This window comes from Aptenodytes patagonicus, chromosome 3 (assembly GCF_965638725.1).
Source record: "Aptenodytes patagonicus chromosome 3, bAptPat1.pri.cur, whole genome shotgun sequence".
Classification (NCBI taxonomy): Eukaryota; Metazoa; Chordata; class Aves; order Sphenisciformes; family Spheniscidae; genus Aptenodytes; species Aptenodytes patagonicus.
In genome coordinates this window covers 65,490,743-65,514,502 of record NC_134951.1, presented here as the reverse complement: position 1 = coordinate 65,514,502, position 23,760 = coordinate 65,490,743, and the positions used below count along the sequence as shown (strand labels likewise).

General features: G+C 43.8%; 1 protein-coding gene across 2 annotated transcripts; it reads left to right on the top strand.

Moving 5' to 3' along the window:
* Nucleotides 1–4,672: 4,672 nt before the first annotated feature.
* SLC18B1 (solute carrier family 18 member B1) lies at nt 4,673–22,793 on the top strand. 2 transcript variants are annotated; one of them, XM_076333630.1, is made up of 14 exons: nt 4,673–4,775; nt 5,324–5,451; nt 6,574–6,669; nt 8,369–8,442; nt 9,189–9,336; nt 12,152–12,308; nt 13,841–13,977; nt 15,704–15,805; nt 16,842–16,933; nt 18,107–18,202; nt 19,008–19,082; nt 20,487–20,580; nt 20,684–20,730; nt 22,231–22,793. In XM_076333630.1, the coding sequence occupies exons 1-14, from the start codon at nt 4,730–4,732 to the stop codon at nt 22,295–22,297; spliced, it is 1,359 nt and encodes a 452-aa protein (XP_076189745.1). In that variant the 5' UTR covers nt 4,673–4,729; the 3' UTR covers nt 22,298–22,793. The 2 variants fall into 2 exon arrangements, with proteins under 2 accessions (XP_076189745.1, XP_076189746.1); XM_076333631.1 differs by lacking the exon at nt 18,107–18,202.
* The last annotated feature ends 967 nt before the right edge of the window (nt 22,794–23,760 follow it).

Here is a 23,760-nt window from a genome sequence, read left to right as displayed (position 1 = left end):
CAAAATCTTTGCCCTCTGGCCAATCCATGATCACTTCCAGGATTCCTGGGCGACTGGGGGTTCCTATTCGAGCCCGTTGTGTGATCAGTGCGACCCACTTACTCCATGTAGCATCAGTTGCATGATGTGTACAGGGGACCCTTCCTCTGAACATCCAGCCCAGCACCGGCAGTCGGGGTGCCAGGAGGAGCTGTGCTTCAGTGCCAATCACTTCCGAAGCAGCTCGAACCCCTTCATATGCTGCTAATATCTCTTTTTCAGTTGGAGTATAGCGGGCCTCGGATCCTCTGTATCCCCGGCTCCAAAACCCTAGGGGTCGACCTCGAGTCTCCCCAGGTGCTTTCTGCCAGAGGCTCCAAGTAGGGCCATTCTCCCCGGCTGCGGTGTAGAGCACATTTTTCACATCTTGCCCTGCCCGGACTGGCCCCAGGGCTACTGCATGAACTATCTCCTCTTTAATTTGTTCAAAAGCTTGTCGTTGCTCAGGGCCCCATTTGAAATCGTTCTTCTTTCGGGTCACTTGATAGAGAGGGTTTACAATCAGACTGTAATTTGGAATGTGCATTCTCCAAAAACCCACCACGCCTAAGAAAGCTTGTGTTTCCTTTTTGCTAGTTGGTGGAGACATGGCTGTTATTTTGTTGATCACATCCATTGGGATCTGACGACGTCCATCTTGCCATTTTATTCCTAAAAATTGGATCTCCTGTGCGGGTCCCTTGACCTTACTTTGTTTTATGGCAAAACCAGCCTTCAGCAGGATTTGGACTATTTCCTTCCCTTTTTCAAAAACTTCTCCTGCTGTGTTGCCCCACACGATGATGTCATCAATGTACTGCAGGTGTTCTGGAGCCTCACCCTGTTCCAGTGCAGTCTGGATCAGTCCATGGCAAATGGTGGGGCTGTGTTTCCACCCCTGGGGCAGTCGGTTCCAGGTGTACTGAACACCCCTCCAAGTGAAAGCAAACTGTGGCCTGCACTCTGCTGCCAAAGGGATTGAGAAAAATGCATTAGCGATATCAATTGTGGCATACCGCTTGGCTGCCTTTGACTCCAGTTCGTATTGAAGTTCTAGCATGTCTGGCACAGCAGCACTCAGCGGTGGCGTGACTTCATTTAGGCCATAATAGTCTGCTGTTAGTCTCCACTCTCCATTAGACTTCCGCACTGGCCATATGGGACTGTTAAAGGGTGAGCGAGTCTTGCTGATCACTCCTTGGCTCTCCAGTCGACGAATCAGCTCATGAATGGGAATCAGGGAGTCTCGGTTGGTGCGATATTGCTGCCGGTGCACCGTGGTGGTAGCGATTGGCACTTGTTGGTCTTCGACCTTCAGCAGCCCCACAACAGAGGGGTCCTCCGAGAGACCAGGCAAGGTGGACAGCTGTTTAATTTCCTCCGTCTCCAAGGCAGCTAGACCAAAAGCCCACCGGTACCCTTTTGGGTCCTTGAAATACCCTCTCCTGAGGTAGTCTATGCCAAGGATGCACGGAGCCTCTGGGCCAGTCACAATGGGGTGCTTCTGCCACCCATTCCCAGTTAGACTTACTTCAGCTTCCAATACAGTTAGCTGTTGGGATCCCCCCGTCACCCCAGAAATACAGATGGGTTCTGCCCCTTTATAGCTTGATGGCATTAAGCTACACTGTGCACCGGTGTCCACTAGAGCCTTATACTTCTGTGGGTCTGATGTGCCAGGCCACCGAATCCACACAGTCCAGTAAACCTGGTTGTCCCTTTCCTCCCCCTGGCTGGAGGCAGGGCCCCTCTAATCCTCATCACAGTACTCGTTTCTCATTTCTTGTACATACGAGTCAGAAGTTTCTTCATTAAGATCAAGAGTAAGATCAGCCCTTCTACTCTCTCTGGGGAACTGCCCGCTGGAAACTGGAGCAGCAATTTTCCTGGAAGAACCTTTTCCTGTGATTGTTTTCCCTTGCAATTTACGTATCCGTGCCCCTAGGGCTGCAGTAGGTTTTCCATCCCACTTCCTCATGTCCTCTCCATGGTCATGCAGATAAAACCATAGGGTGCCCCGTGGTGTGTACCCTTTATATTCTCTCTTTTGAGCAAAAGAACGCTGACTCCTAATAGCCGAGATACTGGTCCGTACAGGTGAGGAGTAGGACCTATCCTCTCTGAGTTGCTGGATCTCCCGGGACAGTTTCTCCACAGCCGAGACGAGGGAGGAAGAGAGACTTTCCTCATATTGCCGGAGTTGACTAGCCAATTCATCCACTGTTTGTTCCTCTCCATCTTTCCAGGTCATGACTGCCAATGAATTGGCGTATGACGATGGTGAGCTCCTTATAAACTTCCGCCACATGGGTCGTGTGCACTTGACTTCGTCTGGATCTTTAGGTAGTTGTTCATTGTTCAGGTCATCATAAATCACCTCCAGCACAGCTAATTCTCTCAGAAACTGGATACCCTTCTCCATGGTGGCCCACTTGCTTGGGCGACATATGACATCTTCCTTAAAGGGATACCTTTCCTTCACGCTTGACAGGAGTCGCCTCCAAAGGCTGAGGATACGTGTCCCTTTTCCAATTGCTTTGTCAATGCCCCCTTCCCTAGAAAGGGATCCCAGCTGCTTGGCTTCCCTACCCTCTAATTCCAGGCTACGGGTGCCATTATCCCAGCATTGGAGCAGCCAGGTGACAATATGCTCACCTGGACGGCGGCTGAAATCTTTTCGTATATCTCGCAGCTCACTCAGGGATAGAGATCGGGTGGTCACTGCCTCGTTTATGAGTTCTTCCTCTTCTTCCTCCCCGATCAGCGGCCGGCTCTCCTCCTGCTGTTCTCGTGATGGCCCTTCTCCAGGGTTGTCTGTCTCGTACACTTCTTCCTCCAGCCCCCTTTTAGAAGAAGCTTCTTCCTCCCTTACTAAACGAGCCGACTTCTGCTTCCAAGATTTATTCTTGTGTACAGGGGCGACTGATACCGGCACAGGCTGGTTCTTTGGTTCAGCCGCAGGGCCTGTCGCCGGGGTCTGAGTGGCCACAGGGCCTGTTGCCAGAGCCTGAGTAGCCGCAGTGCCTGTCACCGGGGTCTGAGTGGCCGTGGGGCCTGTCGCTAGGGTTGGAGTGGCCGCAGGGCCTGTTGCCGGAGTCTGAGTAGCAGCAGAGCATGTCACCGGGTTTGAGTGGCCGCAGGGCCTGTTGCTGGGGTCTGAGTAGCTGCAGAGCATGTTGCTGGGGTCGGAGTGGTCGCAGAGCATGTCACCGGGGTCTGAGTGGCTGCACGGCCTGTCGCTGGGGTCGGAGTGGCCGCAGGGCGCGTTGCCCGGGTCTGAGTGGCCGCAGTGCGTGTCGTTTTACTGTCAGAGCCAGAGACCTTCTCTTCCCTTTGAGGGTACTGAATGGTGTTGAACAGGGCTCGGTAGGCATGGGCCAGGCCCCAGCACGTTGCAATGAGCTGCATCTCTCTGGAGTTGCCAGGGTGACAGCATACTTTTTCCAAATATTCTACTAACTTTTCAGGATTCTGCACTTGCTCAGGGGTGAAGTTCCAAAACACTGGGGGTGCCCATTGGCCTAGGTACTTGCCCATCTTGTCCCACACACCCTGCCACTCATAACTATCCAGCCTTGGGGCAGATCTCTGGATGATATTCTTAAATTGCTTACCAACTTTCGACAAAACCGAAACAATATTCCAAAGAAGTACCAATAGAAGTATCTTAACTGCCCAAGGATGTTCAAAATACTGAAAAGTTACTGTAATGAAGGAGGAAACATCATAGAAGAAGGTAGTGACACTGCCATTCTGTATTTCCTCCGTAAAAAAACTCTCAGAAAAGTTACTGTAATTGCTAGTTGTCTCCACGAAATGGTCTCCATGGTACAGTAACGGCTTCATTGCGAAGTTTACATACCATCTCCATCAGCAGTCCTACAGTAACTGCCAGCCACCCCTGAGGAATCTTAGAGAGCGAAGCCGGGCCAAAGGGGTTAAGTTGTCAGGAAACGCAGTCAGGTTAGTCAGCTGTAGCAAGGCAGAGTCCCTAGAGCCGATTCCTCTTTACCATCCAAACTTCCTTTAGCTGCACGAAGTGGGATGTACCTCTTGGGTCCCTGACCCCAGCTCCCCCAGTCCCTAGCAGTCACAATAACATAATATTCATAAACTCTTTGAGCGCCTGTTTTAATACACTTGGGATTTACACTTCCATTGTGAGGGGCTTTTCTATAATGTGTGCTGTTCTGCTTGTCGGAAACATCTTTCTAATGTCCAGGTGAGGTATAGCTGTATTCAGCAAATACCCGCTTGTTCTCCTGATAGCTTTGCTGCTACCTCCTCGGTTTTCTTCACCTGCAACCTGTGGAAGCCGCAGTACCACGAGCACAGGCTGCACTTCACGTTTGACCAGGTCCAGTAAGTGAGCAGCTCCCCCAGCCAGATGCGCAGCCTACCCTGGAAGCCAGCAGGTTACTGTCAGACTGTCCGACGCCCGGCGCCTGCTGTCGCCCTCGGTGCTCTCCCCGCCCGGGCTGGCAATCCCCGCCGGCGCAGCACGACCCCCCGGCCGCCCCGCCGGCAGTCCGAGGCGGCCGGCAGCGGCCGGCGGTGCGTGGGGCGCGGCGAGGCCGCCCCCGCCGGCCGAGCATGCTCAGTGGCGGCGGCCGGGGCGCCGCGGCTGTCGTCGGCCCCGGTGCGCTGCCAGTCGGGGCGGCGGCGAGGTGCCGCAGCGTGCCGGCCGTTGCGGTCGCGGCGCTCCTTCCCCATGGGCAGCCGGGCGGCGGACGGCTCGGGGAGCGAGCAGCCCCCAGGTGGGAGGCGGGGGGCGCCCCGCGTTCCTCCGCCGGCGGCACTGACCGGGGCCGAGGGGCGGCTGCCGCGCCGCAGGCTCTCGCCTGCTGCGGCCGGGCCGGCGCCGAAGGGCCGCTCCGCAGCGCCGGAGCAAAGGGAGCGGGCGTGCAGGGGACGAGGGCGGGTTTCTCCCCGGGGTTGAATGCCGCAGTGCCGCGTACCGGGGCTGCCCCCGTGAGGCGTGCGCTCACGCAGCCGGTGTGCGCCCCGCGGGGGTACGCGTGGTGCCGGGCCGGGAGCGCGGCGGGGCAGCTCCTGCAAAAACCCGCGCGCTTTCGGGGTGGGCTGAGGGGCGGCTGCAGGCTGGCACCGCAGGGGGAAGGTGCTGCCTTTACCGCGAAGTCTGCACTCCTGCATGAGGAAAAAAAGTAGTATGGCTTGATTTAATTCCCCAGAGCCGGGAGGGTAGAAGTTTTGTGCGGATTTTAATTTTCAAACCGGATTTGCAAATTGTGTTTCCCTCTATCAGTTTATAATACTTTTTTTCCTTTTTCTTTCGTATTTTAAGAAGAAGCACTTGGTGAGGAATCCAGAAGGCTTACCAGAGAACAGCTATTTACAGTGGCTGCGACAGCTTCTATAAACTTCAGTTCAATGATATGTTTTTCAATCCTGGGACCCTTTTTCCCTTCAGAGGTAAACGAACAATTTAGGCAGCTACTCTTTAGATTAGTTTTTGCATGTTGAAACTTTTAAAAGGGTCTTGAACACTGTGGGACCTTTATAGCTGTCTGTAAGCTCCGCGTTAGACTTTTCAGTTGTGGGAATTCATAGTGATAGCCTGATGCTGGCTAAAATAGGTTAGAGTATGTGTAACAGTGACCTGTGTCCTGTCCATGGACTAATTTCATCTTTCCTGTGGCTGCAGAGGAGACAGCAAACTAATGATGAGATAGAAGTTGAAATGGATGCTTGGAGAAGTGAAATAGTTTTTTGCCCAGTGTTGCATAGCAGCTTGGTAGTAGAGATGAGATTAAAACTCTGCCCGTGTCCTGACTTGCATTTCAGTGCCTTAAATCACTCAATGACTTTTTATTTATAGCTACCTCTCTGTTAACTCATGCTGGGCCATTGTGCACTGTGTTAAACTTCCTGACCTAGCAACTGGAAGGGGGGGGGGGGGGGGGGGAGGAAATCTCTGCTTATGCTGAGTGTTTAAATGTTTAAATATAGGATGAAAAAAAATGGTCATGGTGCCTTTGCAACAGAAGTCCATTTCTATCATGACCAAGTTGTTCCCAAGTATTAATAAGGAAATGTTAAGATTATTTTTGCTCTAAATATTCCTATGTACTGCTTGTACCCAAGTAAGCATATTTTGCCAGTTGGATAAGTCAAAAATTTGCCTGGTGCTTGTTATGGGGAGGCATGGTACAGTGAAGGTAACAGATATCTCTGTTCACTGCCCTCTCACCACGCAAGGGATCAAAGCTTTGTAGCTAGCTCCGTTGTACACCAGCTGAAGCCACCTGTTAAAGTCTGGTCACCTGTTCAGTAGTTCAGCAAACAGCACAGTGTTTCCATTCATTGAGGAATGAACATTGCTTTTCCCTTGATTACATATAGCTTAAATAGAAGTGCAACATGTATTTAAATTGCTATGTTGTTACCTTATGAGCCCCTACTGCCTTTGAGAAAGGAAATTGCTTTGTAACTGCGCTAATAGAGAATTAACGTTCATGCCTTGTACATTTAATTGTTTTTTATTCACCTCAGGAATTTGCCTCCATCCTTACACAGTTGTGATCTTTTTTGCAGGCAGAAAAAAAAGGTGCCAGTAACACCGTTGTTGGCCTGATTTTCGGATGTTTTGCTTTGGTCAATTTCTTGGTTGCTTTAATCTTGGGAAATTATGTAAGTATAATTGAAGCTGTAACTTATTTCTGTGATGACACAGGTTGGTACATGAAGACAGTTCTCTAAGGCTGAGAAAAGAGACATCTCTTCAGTAATGCTCCTGCAGGCTTGTGTCTGCAGTAATTGGAGCCTGGCCAGTCAGTCTGAATCTGATCTAAGTCTTGTCAGTACAACTTAAAAATTACTCTTCTGTGGTTCTTGAGGGTAGCACAGGGTGGTGGACATGTAGCTGTTTTGTTTCTCTGGTTAACTGTTCCGTTTGCTTCAGAGTAATCTGCTGATCAATTCTCCTTTCTATTACCTCCTTTCCCCCTACGTCCCATTTTATTTATTGCACTTACTTATATATTCTGTTTGCCTTTGGCGACATTCTTAAGGTGTTTTGTTTTGGTTTTGTTTTTTCTCTTTAGTTAGCTGCACCCCTTCTTTTTTTCTGGTATGTTGTCTTAACATTTCCTCCTATTATGACTCTCTGCTGCTTAACTCGTTTTCCCCTTCCACGTCATTATACAGCAGTATGAGGTAAATGTCTCCAGGTCTTGCAACTTCAGTTTTCCCATAGATTCAGGATTTTTCTCATGCTGGAGGAATTATAAATAAATTATATAACAGTTTGTTTGTCTGTATGCCAGAGCACTGCTGTCTATGCATTTTTGGCTAGGGCTGCTCAGGATCATACCCTAAGGTAGGGCTGCTGCAGTGTCACAGTCTTCTCTTTGCTGGGGCTGGACAGTCTCTTTGCTGACCCCATGGTGAATGATTTTCTCTGGTGGTGAGGTGACTCATCAAGGTGTCACACAAGTGCCATTGGTAAGTCCAATCTTGGTGCCTGTGATGGCATTCGACTGTGGCACAGCCCTCACCAAGTACTTTGCAGGGGAGAGAGAGAGTGAGCGTGCCATCCTCACTGCAGACGGGTGAAGTAAGCACCAAAAGAGGTGGACAGTCTAGCAATCAGAAATCCTGAGACTTTCAGTGAAACTCGACAAAATATGGCTTTAGTAATAATGGCTGAAACGCAGGGACTTTGCCCAGGCCTGAACAAGGAAAGAATCTGAAATACCTACTGTCCTTAGGGGAAGTTACAGCACAGAATTAGAAGCTCAGATATACTTTGTTACAGGATTGAGTTAGCTTTACGGCATGCCTCTTGTCATCCTTCACCCTGGTGATGGAGTCTGAAATGAAGGAAGGTGGGGTCCTTTCCCTGGTAATGAATGGGGAAGCCTGAAGCTACTGTGCTTCCTATGCCAAAGTTTTGTTCTATTAAAGGTTGTGATAAACTTGCTTTAAAATCAGCTTCCATTGACTCTGCGTAGCCATATATGTGGCAGGTATTGCTGACTTGGCACCACTGATGGTGCTGGAGGGGGAATGTATTACTTTCTGTTTGTTTATAATGAGGAATGCTGCTGTAACCTGCTGCTCTGCAGAAGCTGCAGCGCGCCGCTGTGAAATAATTAACTGCACCATTGTCTTACCATTCGGAAAACTGGGTTAAGTCACTTAACCATTTAGAATATTTTTAGGTTCAGTATTGCATGAAGGCACACTGGCAGGAGCAGTGTCTCCAGATCTTTTAGTTACATATGCTATAAAGTGCCCATAACGTTTTGATTTTAACAGTAACATACTTTGAAAGATTTTTGATCTAGGCTTGAAATAACATCATGTAAAAATGGTATTTAATTTACAGCTTACTCATATTGGAGCAAAATTCATGTTTGTGGCAGGGATGTTTGTTTCAGGATGTGGGACCATTCTGTTTGGGTGAGTAATTTTCGTTGGTTGGTTTTGTTGCATTTGTCTTCTAATCATGTTCATCCATATGAAAAGATGGACACAAAACAAAACTGGAAACTCTTGGGCATCTTTCGGGTGTTGGTTAGGTCACCTAACTTTTTGCATCTTTACTTTTTATCTCTCCCTTGTAAAGCAGAATGAACGCTTCTCCCTTTCAGTAGGTTTCAAAGCCTGTTTACTACTTTGAAAGTATTTAAATAACTACTATAGTTCATGAACGGCAAGAAGTCTGTCAAAGTGCAGCAATGAGGGAACTATTTATGCATAATGTTTTAATTATACTTTTCTTAAAAATATTGAGTGCAAATGAGAAGCTTTGCCTGGCAGGTGGAGAGGCTAAGCCACTCATTTTGGCAAAATACAAGTTTTATTAACAATGAAGGAAGCTCTTACTAGGTGGTTGTAACTCATTGTGTCAGACTCCTTGCACAGTTGCTTGGAAAAGCTATGAAATACAACAGAAGATGACATTGGAGTTTTTCACAGGTTAGGTTTTTCATGCTCTTTTCACCACCAAAGAAAGGGGAAAAGGAGAAAGCTGCCAGAAATAGTTTGGTAGAGTTGGAATGATTTCACCAATGTGATTCAAAAAGATGTGGCAATAGAAAGCATTGAGTGTCTTGTAACTGTGTCCTTTAATGAGTAAGAAATGATGCAAGTAGATGACTTGTTGCATCCTGAGAGATCTCCATTTACTGTTTTTTTTCCTTCAGAATGCTGGACAAGGTGCCAAGTGGACCAACATTTATCGGTTTGTGCTTTTTAGTAAGAGCAGTGGATGCAGTAGGTTTTGCAGCAGCAATGACAGCATCGTTTTCAATCCTTGCAAAGGCATTTCCCAATAATATAGCTACTGTCCTGGTAAGTGCAAAAACCAGTGTTAACAGCTGAGTACCTGCAATATGATAAATTGCCAGTAGGCAGCCTAAAACCAGGAGGAGAAAATCTGCTGTCTCACATGCAGGCATATTTGAAATCATCACATGTTTGTTTGTAATCTAGAATCGCAATCCCAGAACAAGTTTAGACCATAGCATAACTCCAATCAGATAAAAATTAAGCAGTATGTATTAGTTGCTTATGTTCTGAAGACAGCTGACCATTGATGGCAGTAGTTACCTCTTCAGTTGAAATCGGACTATTAAAACACTAACGTGGTTTTAGTGACTACTTCTACGTGGATAGTAAGAATCCATGTGGATTGATTCAATAAGTTTGATTAATTCATTCAAATAGTGTTGATTTAAATGACTGAAAGATGCAAAACTGGAAACAGTTTTGGTTTCATTTTTCTAATCTATTGATAAAAGTGATATATGAGAAGAGGAGAGCTAGAACTTGAAATCTGGAGGTCATCAATGATTCATTTCAACCAGAGATGTTACCCTTATTTAGTTGGTTTTTATGGTGTTAGGAAAAAAAAGTTTTGTATTTAATAAAATGCTGCTTTCTCTTTCTCTTTTTCAATAAATTCTGGTTTCAGGTCAAATATAGACTGACAGAAATAACTGGGTTAAATTTTAATGAGTGAACAAATGTTAAGAACATCCTTCAGAACATTTAATATAATTGGAAAAGTTGATGCTTTTATTAATATTGTTGTTAAGCTGTATAGTTACTTCTATAAATAAATGTCTGTAAAAATACGGCCTCCTAATTAGCACAAAACTACTAAATTGTATCAGCAGTGAGGAGCTGGCAGTTTCTTTGGAAAGCAGGTTATGTATTGTAATCATGTTTCAGATTTATTCAGTCAATAAGGTTAAGGTTTCCTGTTTGCAAATTTTAAAATGTAATTTAAATTTAAAGTAACCTTGCCTTAAAGGGACTTAGTTATCTATCTTATAATCAGACTTAAAAATAAATGAAATTCTGTGGTGGCAGCACAATAAACATGATGCGTAGCTGAAAACGGTACGTAGTGATGAAGGTCACCTCAAGACCACAATCGGAAGCGCTACACAGCTGTGGCTTGGTAGCTACCTTGATTTAAAATCTAGAAAGGGTGCTGTGAGAAGACAGATCACTTTTAAATGTTGGTCTGTTTGCCATATTATACACTCTAATGTCTTGTTCTGCGTGAGAATAAAACCTCTTGTTACTTCGAGCTCTGCTCATGGTGGTGGCAGAGGCAGGAGGCAGAAGAAAGAGCTGATTAGTTGAAGAAAGATGTGTCCTAGGGTAAAACCATAAAGCCTGAAGGAATGGAAGAGGGATTTTTAGCCTTGCTTTCCTTTGCCCTTGATAGCACTAGATACTGAAAAGCACTTTTCCTCTCCTTATCCTTTTGGTACCAGTTTTCAGCGCACCTTTTACCCATTGGGTACCCTAGAGAATGAATGGGGAAGTTATTAAATGTAGGCATGTCAGCCTTGTTGAAGTGGGAAGGTCAGCATCTGCCAACATGATCCCTCTGTTGGAGGAGGTATGAACTTCAGAATATAAGCGATACCACTTTTCTTACAATATCAGGTTTACCTTATCCTCCTCTGATCTGTAATAATGCAATGCCTCAGCTCCCTCGCGCCCCCCCCCCAGTAATTCATTAACTTAGAAGGGCTAAATGATGTACAGCCTGATTTGAACTGAAGTCTCACCAATCATAAATATTTTTTATGGTTGGTGAGCAACACAAGTCAAAGCATTATTTGGATGCAGTTATATTAACTCATGGGCATTCCATGTGTTGAAGTTTACCAAAATGTCTCAAATCTATCTAGAAATTTTGAAGACTTGCTAGTCATATGTTGTTACTAGTTATTTCCTTTGCTACGAGAGGAAAAGGCTGTGACCCTAGGCTGACCTAGGGTGAAGAACTTGGCTATTGCTGACTGTGCCTGCTCTCGGGCCATTTGAGCACTCTGAATGGTGTCAGTAAAATTAAAGATGAGGATGAATCCCCATACTATGTTTCTGGGTCCCAGAAGTTAGCAAAACTTTAACTGTAAGCAGTTACTACCACCAGCTGTTACTGATGGTCTAAATATTGATTAATCAAGTGTTGAGGCAGATGTTGACAGTGGTGACTATGGTGGTGTAACACAAGATTTAAGTGTAACTGTATTATTGTCCTTTTAAAAATTAGTATCTTATAAAAGATGCTAGATTATTAAATTATAGCCAAAATAATCTGAGTTATCCCCATTGCAATTTCACTGTTACTTCCTACCACTAGTCAGTGAATCCAAACAGTCGGTTATGGAGAGAAAGCTTTAACTTGGCATATGTACCTCATCCCATGAGATAATGACCCCTCTGAGGAGGCTTGTTTGGGTCCTCCCCCTCAGGCTGGAGTGTAACGGCAGGTGGGAGAGATGATCACTTCAGCCTGAGTTGTGCTACGGATGCTTTCCATCACTAGAGCATTTGTCTTGCCTCAGGACTGGGATCTGCTAGGTGAGTGCAGGGTGGCTAACACTGCAGTACAGGTGGTTCCCTGTAGTGAAGCAAAAGAGGTGATGGCTGTTGCGTAGACAGCTGTGAAATTCCTTTCGCTGTCCCACTTTGTGAAGGTCACTGCTAGCTGTTATCCCCCTTAGTGATGCAGTGCCTTTTTCTTTCCACTAGCCTGACTATGTTGTGCTGCTCCTCAGACAAATGGCTTGCTTTTTATTGTTACACTGGAGTTTCTCAGCATACTGACTTTTTTTTGCTTGCTTTCTTTTTCATCCTTTAGGGCTGCCTTGAAATTTTTACAGGACTCGGACTGGTGCTGGGCCCGCCTTTAGGTGGCTTTTTGTATCAATCGTTTGGTTATGAGGTCCCTTTCATTACACTGGGATGCATAGTGTTGGTCTTGGTGCCTGTGAATATGTGCATATTACCAAAATATGGTAAGCATCCTTCTTCCTGCCTCCTTCACTCACCTTAATTTCTCATGTATTTAACTGTCCTTTAAAAAAATATCAGCTTCTGGAGTCTGATCCACTCAGAGGGCAGAGCTCCAGCTGAATTAACTTGTGATCATGAGGCCCATGTTTTAATGCTAACAAATTCATGCGTGCAAATGGCCGGAATGAATCCAACACCTTATGCCCATCTCTGGAAACACTGAGAACTCTGTGTGGAAGTGAACTGAGATATATTTTTGTTTTCTTCTGTCTCCTTAGCTTCAGGGCTTGTAAAGGATCAGTTGTGTCTGCTTAGTATCAGCTTGTCATTGCAGCTAGTTGAAGAAAAGCTGGAGATAGGTTTTGCCTAAAACAAGAGAACTTGACATGTTTGAGGGGTTAACGAGGGGGGGGGAACAGAATTACAGGGTGAACAAAAGGGGTTTATTTGTACTGAATGATGCAGGATCTGATTAACGTGAAAGAATGTTAAAATTAATAAATGAGGGGTTTAACTGAAGTGCTGGAGGTCATATAAATTTGATTAAATTTTAGATGGTCCTGCTTGGACAGAAAGAAAGCTAACTTAAAGATAAGTCTTCACACAAGATCGTAATTGCAAGGTTACAGTTCTGTTAGTCTTTTCTAGAAAAAAACCTACTAACTTTAAAATACTTTTCTTAAAATCTTTTTTTCCTCTTAAATATGAAAACCTTGGAGAATAACTTCATATATATTGGCTTTTAGAAGAAACTGACAGTGGTTAACCATGTGCTGCTGCTGCTGGCTTCCCCCCCCCCCCACCTCCCCGAGCTCTGAAATGCCCCAAGTCTGGATTCATGATATTACTAGCCAATTTGAAACTACATTAAATAAATGTTAGCTCTGAGCTGGTGGATGCTAATGAATGAACTTTTAGTTTATACTTTGAGACCACATTCAACTATTAAAGCACCAACGGCATCAGGGGAAGGGAGCCTGACTTAGAAATGTTATCTAACCATGACATCTGAAAGAAGCTTCCTGTCTGGAGTACAAATTGAACGTGTAGGAGACCTGAATGACTAGTTGCTTAAAAAGTTGGACAGATCTCAACTGATAAATAGCCATCTTTTTATTTTACTTTCAAAGCATGCTTCTCTGATTGGATATGAATGGTTCATGCACATGTGCATGTTGTTTTAAGTTGAGACGTACCCATGAGATTTTTATTGTATAAGGGCTAGCAGAGAAGTAACCGTATTTTCACATAATTGGAATAGTACATGCTTTTGTTCTTCTCAAGTTGGGGATTTGCGATGTTGGAATCTAAACTGTGTACCTTTCTTCTTTTATTCACCTATCAAATTTGGTTTTCTAATATAAAAATAGTATGGTGCATAATAATCTACTATTGACTTTCATTTGTTATCTAACAAGAGTGACAGGACTAGAAAAAGGGAAATGCTGATTTCTTTTCTGAAGCAAGAAGATCAATCATGAGCTTATGCTGCTGAAAATAACGCAATTTCCCCCCCTGTTTTCTCTTGAAACAGATTCGATCCCTAGCAAGGGCTCCTTTTGGAAGCTCATTCTTCTGCCGAAAGTCTTACTACTGTGTCTTACTATATTTTCTCTAAGTGCATGCTTGGGCTTTTTGGATCCCACAATGTCTCTATTTATCTTAAAGAAGGTAAGTCCTGTTAACATGCAGGGAAGTCTTGACTTGCTAAACAGTGAATAACTGGTTATAAATGTGGTTTAAATATTCTAAACAAAATTAAGCCCTATCCAATTACACTGCTTTAATTAACTGTTAATAATATAATTTCCAAATAACTTGATTTCCACAGTACTGACAAATCACAGTTTCCATTGACACCATCTGTTGCTGCTGGGTCTTGGTAACTTTGAGAACGAGGAAATGTAAGGCCTTTAAAAATGTGCTTTTTCCACTTAATTGGCTTTCAACTGCAGAGTACCTTCTTTGAACGGGGCATAGCAGCTGATTTTGTAAACGAGGGACTTTTTACTCCTTTCTGAAAGCAAATTCTGCAAAACTGCAACAGTCACTGACAGTGTTCTGTCTCTTGATGTGGACATTTGTTTTTGGGGACATTTGTTTTTGGGGACATGATGTCACAGCTCTGCCTTCTCTTACAGCAATGCCAAAATTAAACTGATTGCAACTATGTAGCCTGCCAGCTGACTTCTTCACTCACTCATTAAAAAGGCAAATGCCATTTTATTTATTTTCAATTTATTTTAATATTTATTTATTTGTTTCCTACTTAATTTTATTTATTTAATTTCCCCATGGCGTTTAAGGTAATGAATTTGAAGTAAACAGTTTAAGGTTCTGTTCCTGTGTGAAATTAAGCGATGTTTTTTGAGTGGTTTATTTATTAATTGTTTTTCCAGGGAATAGCATTTCACAGGTGGTTGTGCTCCTTTTTTGTCTGTCTAGTCCAGTACTTAGAGCACTCATCCAGGGTGGAGGAGACTTGGTGCTAACCTCTTCCATCAGTGTAGATGTGAATGTACGTCTTCCACCACCCAGGAGGGATCTGTATTATCCCACTGTAGAATATTGTGTACTTGTGTGGCTCTTCTGCTTTCCCTCTGCTCTGTGCTAACAGGTATTTGCTGTGAAAGGGCTGTAGCCTTCTTGGCAGGTGTTCTAACCACTAAATTAGAGTTATTATCATGTGCTTGCATATGGCAAAGAAACAGTGAATATTTATGTAGTCCATGCCACATGAAACATCTTGGAATACCTTCTAACTGGTAGTTAAAGCACTTGTTTGAGAGACTAGTATGCTTTTGCTTCATTATACATTTTGTTTCAATACAGAAATGTGACTCTGCGTTAGGAAAATGTAGACCTTGGGGTGTTCGCAAAAAGCCTCTTACTCATTCTCATAAAAATCCTCCTGTGGTTGAAAAGCCAGAGTTGTGTTTTATAGCACTGCTTACTTTTAAGATGCACTGATTAGCAGTGGATGACTACAGTATTTATGCTTTTCTAAGTGGAAATAAAACTGAGAGGTAAAGACTAAATCCATCTAAATTTCAGTGTCTGAAGTATCTGTTTCAAATGTGCCAGATATTAATGTTAGAATCCAGTGTGCTGGTGTAGGGACATAGCACAGTGTTTCCTCCTGAGATTATTTAGGCTTTATCTGAGTACAGTTGTGTCAGGTGTTTTCACTCCATGCTTAGAAATGGAAGTGGAAGGAAACGAGCTCTGCTGATGACTTCAAATACTTGAAAAACCTCTGTATGGTACCAGTAAAATACTTAAAATCATGCATTTCAGTATTTTGACCTAAAATATAATTCTTGGATTGTCCTTTAATGAATGTAGCATATATAGTTTGATGTTTTGGTTTTTGTTTTATTTGTCTTCCTTTCCATAGTTCAAACTCCCAGCTGGTTATGTGGGCTTGGTGTTCCTCGGTTTGGCACTCTCGTACTCCCTGTCTTCTCCCCTCCTCGGACTCCTAAGTGACAAACTGCCAGTGAGTACTACCCTGGCTGTTTGTGCAGGGTTAGTAAAGCACTCTGTACATTTAGTTAAAACTAGAGGACTTCCCATGCTGAAGCGATGGATGTAGGCCTGGTCCTGTAAAGGGATGTGTCTTACAGGACCTTGCACGTGCACTGAATGCTGCCAACTTGAAGGTCTCTTTTGCAAGGTCCAGGTAATACAAGAATGTCCAAAATAGTAAAGGATGTTGGACAAGTATCCTGTAGTTGAAATGTGTTGAGCTTTTCCAGTGGACTAAGCACAATCTATTTCCAGCCAATATGGAATGGAGAGTGGGAAAATATGTCCCAGTTATCCATGCTTTTGACCACATGTAATTTTATCAGCTTTTGAGAAGAGGAGTAAAGATGTTCTGGATAGCTGTATTGACTTTATCTCTTAAAAAGTGTAATATCCAAATCAGATCAGCACACTGACTGGCTATGGTTCTCTAGCTCTTAACTGCACCATAGAAAGAGACTTTGACAGCGATATACCTAAAACTGCCTGGTTGACAGCCACTGCTAATTGATCAAGGAAACTTATACTTTGAATGCTGTGCATGAAGGACAGTGCCAGTTTTCTGACACTGTTTTTTCCTGACAGAAACTAATAGTGGCCTTTGTACATGAGAATTACATGCAATGCTACATGATATTCCTTACACTAAGGAAGAGTAAGACCTAAAATAAGGGTAACATCTCTGGTTGAAATGAATCATTGTGAAGACCTAAAATACTTCGCTAACAGAGAAGCACTGTTACTTGGTATCCCGAAGAAATCTCTGTATTAAGCAGCTGCTGCCAGTGATTGCATTGGTGGCAAGGAAACATGAATTCAGTGTTTCTTGATGGTGTTCAGCACTGGCAGAGAAATTGTGAATTCCCAGTTTGTGTGTAATGATGGTCTGTACAGGAGCCGTACTTTTCAGGAGATGAAGATTTAGAAGAGGGGTATTAGGAAAGACAAAATAGTTACATTACAAATTCACATCTTTAAATTACATACCTCTTCCTTTTCTTTCACAGTACCTCAGGAAGTGGCTGCTGGTATCTGGAGGCTTAATGACAGCACTGTGCTTTTTCATGTTAGGACCTGCTCCTGTACTGCACATTGAAAGGTACAGAACTGCCCTTTCTTGAGCCTGTCCCCTTATGTGATGTTTTTGCGATAGCTATCATGACCATAGTCATGTATGTCCACAAGTCTATAATTAGCACCTCTGACCATGAAACGGGTTTTTTAACTTCTAACATGAGATTATGAATGTAAAGCATTGGAAGCATCTGAAAATGGAGATTTTACAGCTTCGTAAAATAGATCCTTTTCCTTTGCTTTTTACTGTTACTGTGTTTGCTCATGTTAATGTGTGTGGTGGGAAGAATGCTGCTTTCCTTTCCTCCCAGTTCTGTGGCATTTCCAGTGGAAGTGCTTCGTTCCAGCAAAACAAAGTTCTCTTTCTGTCTTATTTTTCAATTTTCTCTATTTTATCAGTGTTTCTTAACTATGGCTTTTATTTGCATGGTTGTGCAGCAGTATTGATTTTTTTTCTCTCTGTATATAGCTTACTGAGGAAAATGCCAAATTATAGCTTTGTTTTCAGCTCGCTAAGTAAAGACAGTGTCTGCACCTGAACACTGCATTGCCATCTCTCTCAAGTTAATTCACAGCAAAAGACTCTGCTACATTTACAAAACAGCTGTACAGTCCTTTTGTCCTAGGTTATACACCCTGCTAAAGATGATGATAGGCTTGCTAATGTGCAGAATTAGCCAACTCCTTCCTCCTAGACTTCTGATTTTTAAAGAAGATCATACATTTGAAACTGGTGAGATCATATGTTTGAGCTGGTGAGAAAAAGAAATCAGTAAAATCTTCAACATTCTTTTCTTTAGCTAAGTCTATTTGGTTATAATGTATTAGGCTACAAAATTTTAGCTGCAAAATCCTTCACTTGTGCAACAAACCAAGCCTGGAGCTTGGACATATGTATTGCTGAGTTAAGCTTGTCTGTCTACCTCTTCTCCATGTGCTCCTCTTAAAATGAACTGCATTTGATAAGGAAATACTTAATTTGAGCACAGGATTTTCAAATTCTTTTACAAAGTCTTTTTTTAAGCATAGAACTCTATTTTTCAAGTCTTAGTGTTCCATTAAAGTAGAGTTCTTTTTGGCTTCAAGAAACCTAGTTTTCTGGTCAGTCATGGAGAGCTGATATAACAGCCTTCAGTCAAACGGGGTCTTTTCTGAAAAGAGTCTTCAGCAGCTAACTTTTTAAATGCCTCTTTTTCAGTCAGCTGTGGATGTTTGTGCTAGTGCTGGTTTTGATTGGCTTTTCCCTTGGCATGAGTGCTATCCCAGTGTTTCCAGAGATACTGCACTGTGCATAGTAAGTAACTCGGTCCAACACATCTTTCATGTTACTGACAGTAGGAAACCGCAACTAATTTTCGGGGGTGAATATGAAGTGGTGTTTTGGTGTGGCTTTTTTCCCCCTTTTTGAGACAAAGACAGTAAATAACACTTAAATGCTTCCACTACTCTTTTGTCTTAGTTTTTTCTGACTGAGCACCCCAGTCATACTCCAAATATAATTTTGTGAGTGTGTACCTCAGTAGTATGAACACACTGAAGTCCATCAGACTTTGAGTCTCATAGCATGGGGCGACCCGTGTGTGGTTTCATATACATAGGATTTATTTCAGCTTCTGAGGATGATTAATAGCAAGCAGTTTTCACTGTATTTTGAGACTGCGTTGGCTTTAACAACTGCACCTACAGGAGTCTCACTTGCCCAAAGTACAAGGTCTGTGATGTGGCTTGGCAGTAATGACCTAGAAGGGTCTTGATTTACTCTTATTAGTATGTTCCTCTTGGAACAAGGTCTTTCCTTCTTAGAAGTCAACTGTCACTGTTTTACACTTGCTGTATGAAACATGGGGAATGAGCCATGGTGTGATGTTAGGAATCTTACTCGGAAGACATCAGAGATGAGGATTAGCACTGCAGTCCTCCAGAGAGGCAGCAAAGAAGAAAGTACTGGGTAAACAGACATGATTCCACTGTACACTTTTGCTTGTTAACTATTTATGTTGTGTGTAAATTAAAAGAAGGGAAAAAACTCTATAGGGGAAGGCTGTAGGCTGAGACACAATAATGTATTGTAGTACTCTAACTGGTCTGTCTTTCTGCAGTGAGAATGGATTTGAAGAAGGTCTGAGTCTGCTGGGACTGGTGTCTGGGCTCTTCAGTGCCATGTGGTCCCTTGGGTAAGTATACAGTCACCTTTTTGTAAGCTATGAGCGTTCGGTTCTACGCTATTGCCACACAAAAGCCTGCTGCATTACAACCAGAAGTCTTGCATTGTAGTCATTGTGTTGACATGTTAAAACAAAGCTTTTTACCCAACAAAGGGAGTGGACTCTGAACTTGTCTTCCTTGAAATGCATATCAAAAAGCTGCAGTGATTAAGTGGATGTTAGCTTGCTCTTCTGTGTGATCATTTTTGTTGTCACTGAGGTATTTGATGCTTAATAATAGAGAGAGGTGGATCCTCATTTTTTACAAAGCTAACTCTGCCCACATGCAGTGGTCTAGAAGGTATCTGCTCCTGACTAATTCTGTTCCCCCTTTTTCATTTTCCACATTTCCTCCTTTTGTCCAGGATAACTTAGGGTAGAATCTTCTCTTCTCTTTCAGCCACAGCCATATTTCAAGGTCTGTGTTTGCGTAGCTTAGCAGAGTGTGTCTGCCTTTCTTACCCAGTGGTCATCACAGGAATGAGTGTGATGACTGGCTGAGTGACCCTTCAGAGTTGTCACTTGGTCGGATGTGACAGAGTCCCCCTGTTGACAGCCACTTCTAGGACTTTATCTGTCCTTGTAGTCCTCTGTGGCTGCAGGTGGGTTTCAGTGGTACAAATTTGCACCATTTTTTTCAAGCTAACTGAAGTTCTAGCTGTCCTGTTTATTTGGCGTAGGGTTCAGTACAGATATAGGTAGTATAAAGTTACCAAACCCCAGTTTTACACTGTTATCAAACCTGGTTTTATTATGTGACTTGCCTCCGGGAAGCCTCTCTAGTTTTACACAATTTTGTCCCTTTCTGTAGCGAGAGACCGTATCATGGTAAGACCTTTCATAAAGTGACAGCAGCTGCATAACCTTTCGTGGCATTCTTAGACAGCCATGAAGGTGCGGGGCAGTTACAGCTCAACCTTGCAGTGACCACATCTGTCACAATGTGCCTTCCCACCTGCCTATATCCATCAGTCTTTTGTCTTGAAGTTTGGAAGGTTTACATTTTGAGGGATGAGAGTTTAAATTTCTTTTATGATAGACTTGATCGGTGTAGATGCCCTGTTAGAACATGGTCCTTAGTGGGGCCTCTAAGCCATTCCAGATACGGAAAAGAGTGCATTCAGCTTTCTGATGTGGATCCTATTTCCAGCTGAGGAGGTAACTAGACAGGTTTATTTGGGCCATGGCAAACAAAGAATTAATACTTATTGTGAATTATAGGAAAGTTAGGTCTGTGGAAGACAATCTCTTTGTTGACAAAGGAGAGAGAATCAATGGAGGGAGGCCACAAAACGCAATAAAAAAGTTCTGTGAGAATATGATATGTTATCTTTTTTGTTTGGGATGCCAATACCTCATTTTGATTTGTTGCAGGGCATTTGCAGGTCCCACTCTGGGAGGATTTCTAAATGAAAAGCTGGGTTTTGAATGGGCCTCAGCCATACAAGGAGGATGGGCACTGTTAAGTGTAAGTAATTACACATTTTTTGCTTTTTATATCTATTGCAATTATAAGCTATTGCATAAGATTGTTACTATTATTACAATTGTAACTGACTGTTTCCTCAAAGGGTCTTGCAACTGGAATATTCTATATCACTGAGGCAACAAGGAGAAGGTATGCTGAGATATTTATTCTTTATTTTACTTACAGACATATAAAGCAAATCTTTGAAAGCTGCGCTTCCATTTTTTCCTCACTACCAACCTGATAATGAATGACAGGATGAGCAGTAGAAATATTGCTTAAAAACTTTGTCTGTATGCTTTCCTAAATCCCTGCTGACCTAAACAGAGACCTAAACCAGGCAATGCCTATTCTATACAAGCAGCAGGACTGTGGCATTAATGAGCAAACCCTACTGATGGTTCCTCCAGGAGGGTGTCTGTGAGCTGGAATTGGCTGGATGGTCGCATCCAGCGGGTAGTGGTCAACAGCTCAATGTCCGGCTGGAGATCAGTGACGAGTGGTGTCCCTCAAGGGTCTGTATTGGGACTGGTACTGTTTAATACCTTCATCAGTGACGTAGACACTGGGATCGAGTGCACCCTCAGCAAGTTTGCAGATGACACCAAGCTGAGTGGTGTGGTCGACACGCCAGAGGGACGGGATGCCATCCAGAGGGACCTGGACAAGCTGGAGAAGTGGGCCTGTGTGAACCTCATGAGGTTTAACAAGGCCAAGGGCAAGGTCCTGCACCTGGGTCGGGGCAACCCCCGGTATCAATACAGGCTGGGGGATGAAGGGATTGAGAGCAGCCCTGCCGAGAAGGACTTGGGGGTACTGGTGGATGAAAAGCTGGACAGGAGCCAGCAATGTGCGCTTGCAGCCCCGAAGGCCAAGCGTATCCTGGGCTGCATCAAAAGAAGCGTGGCCAGCAGGCTGAGGGAGGTGATTCTGCCCCTCTACTCTGCTCTGGTGAGACCCCACCTGGAGTACTGCGTCCAGCTCTGAAGCCCTCAGCATAAGAAAGACACGGACCTGTTGGAGCGGGTCCAGAGGAGGGTCACGAAAATGATCAGAGGGATGGAACACCTCTCCTGTGAAGAAAGGCTGAGAGAGTTGGGGTTGTTCAGCCTGGAGAAGAGAAGGCTCTGGGGAGATGTTATCGCAGCATCTCAGTACTTAAAGGGGGCTTATGAGAAAGATGGGGACAGACTTTTTAATAGGGCCTGTTGCGATAGGACAAGGGGTAATTGTTTTAAACTAAAAGAGGGTAGATTCAGACTAGATAGGAGGAAGAAATTTTGTACGCTGAGGGTGATGAAGCACTGGCACAGGTTGCCCACGAGAGAGGTGGTGGATGCCCCAGGTCAGGCTGGACGGGGCTCTGAGCAACCTGATCTAGTTGAAGATGTCCCTGCCCATGGCAGGGGTGTTGGACTAGATGGCCTTTAGAGGTCCCTTCCAACCCGAACCATTCTGTGAAATTCTAGGTGTGAAAGCAATAGTACATGGTTCTGTGCAATAGTGGGGAACCAAATCCAGTAATCCATGTAGCTCCTTCCACGTAATGTGTGCCTTTTTTGCTATAATGTTGGTATTGCATAGAAGTATCTAGAGAATATTAAACCTGTTTCTTCCCTCCTGTTCTTTTCCTTATGCAAACGGTTCCAGTTCCAGCCTGCAAAATCCTCCTGGTAATAATGAAGAAAGAAGTCATCTGATGGGCAGTGAAACATAGCCAGACATACTTTCAATTCTCTGTGTACTATTGTGTTTTAACCTAGTGTTGAGATGAGTGGACTTAACAGTCTTTCATTATTCTGGAGCTGGGATACATGATCCATTAGTGAACAACCAGTTGTTGTTTAGTTGTAGCTGCATTACTGTTTTGAAACGCTAAACACTGACTGCCTTTCTCTTGGAAGTCCTCATGTGGATTGGCTGAAGTCATGAGTAACCCTCAGATGTCAGCCTGTTTAATTGTGTTCCATATACAGTCCACCACTGTATACGAAGAAGTGTGTTTTCAAATGTCTGGTTTCTATACTTGAGCCTGCTGTGCGTTATTCTTGGGTAAAGCTACTATTTTGCTATTGTGATTTTCTGTATTTTTTAAAAGAAGGTTCACTATCTTGTAATACTTTAACTGATAACATAAAATGTTGAAACAGAATTTGAAATGACAAAGCATTAAGCACAATACTGTTTTCAATAAAGCAACTTTTTTTCCCTAAGTTTTGTGAATTTTCTTAGACAACAAGAGTCTAAAAGACTTTGTGTCTACCAGCACTTGTGTTGTCTTGAAAGTGCCTGAAAATGGGAGGCAAAGGTAATGAATCCATACACAGAACTAACCGATCCCTCGGTCCTGGGAGGAGACTTGGCATCGTGTGTGTATGTGTGTATACATACACTCACAGACATATGTATGTTTGTATTACATACGAAGACTCAGCTTGGTGTGTGTGAGATCTATTTTACTAATAAATGCCAGATGGAATGTTTGTACAACATTGTGCAACAGTAAATCTATTGAAAGTCTAGGGCTACTATTTTCCAACAATGGGGAAAAAAAAAAATCTCACCTCCTCCTGATGCTCAGCAAAACAACTGAAGGGGAACTGAGACAAGGGCATGCCTGGCAAACTCACACTAGACTTCTTGACCTCGGTCGTGGCAAAAGTCTCTTAATTTGTCCTTGAGCCCGGAACTGGGTCCTAGAAGGGGTTCTCGGTGGTACCCATTTTTCCATAAATAAGAAAAATTTCCAATCAGTTTCTCTTGTGATTAGCTACTGGAATTTACATGAGAAATACTTCTTTCTCTGCCAGAGCCCTTTTTTGGGGCACTAGCAAGAAGACCTGCTCTGGTAGCTGGCTGAACGGTGAAGCATCAGGGTACCAAAGGGCAGGCTTCCCCTGGGAACATCCTGGCAATAGCTCCCTTTCATTTTGTATCAGGTGTTAGACTTTACTGAAACCGGGACTGTACACCTCAACCTATTGTGAAGTGCTGGCCCTGCCAGTGCCGATGGTGAGGCAGGTGAGGAGGAGCTGAGAGGACTAGAGGTAGGCGCAAGGTGCACAAGATGCAGATCTGTAGACATGAGACTTAATTAGCTCTCTTTGTGGAATGACATGTTCGCTTACCTGACTTGTGCTTTTGGGACTTGAAGTGGCCAGGATTACCAGAAAGAGCACA

Coding starts and splice junctions, on each gene's coding strand:
- SLC18B1 (XM_076333630.1), top strand. CDS start 4,730: ATGGGCAGCCGGGCGGCGGACGGCTCGGGGAGCGAGCAGCCCCCAG. Junction 12,309..13,840: donor GTGCATATTACCAAAATATG/GTAAGCATCCTT, acceptor CTCTTGAAACAG/ATTCGATCCCTAGCAAGGGC. Junction 20,731..22,230: donor ACTGAGGCAACAAGGAGAAG/GTATGCTGAGAT, acceptor AAACGGTTCCAG/TTCCAGCCTGCAAAATCCTC.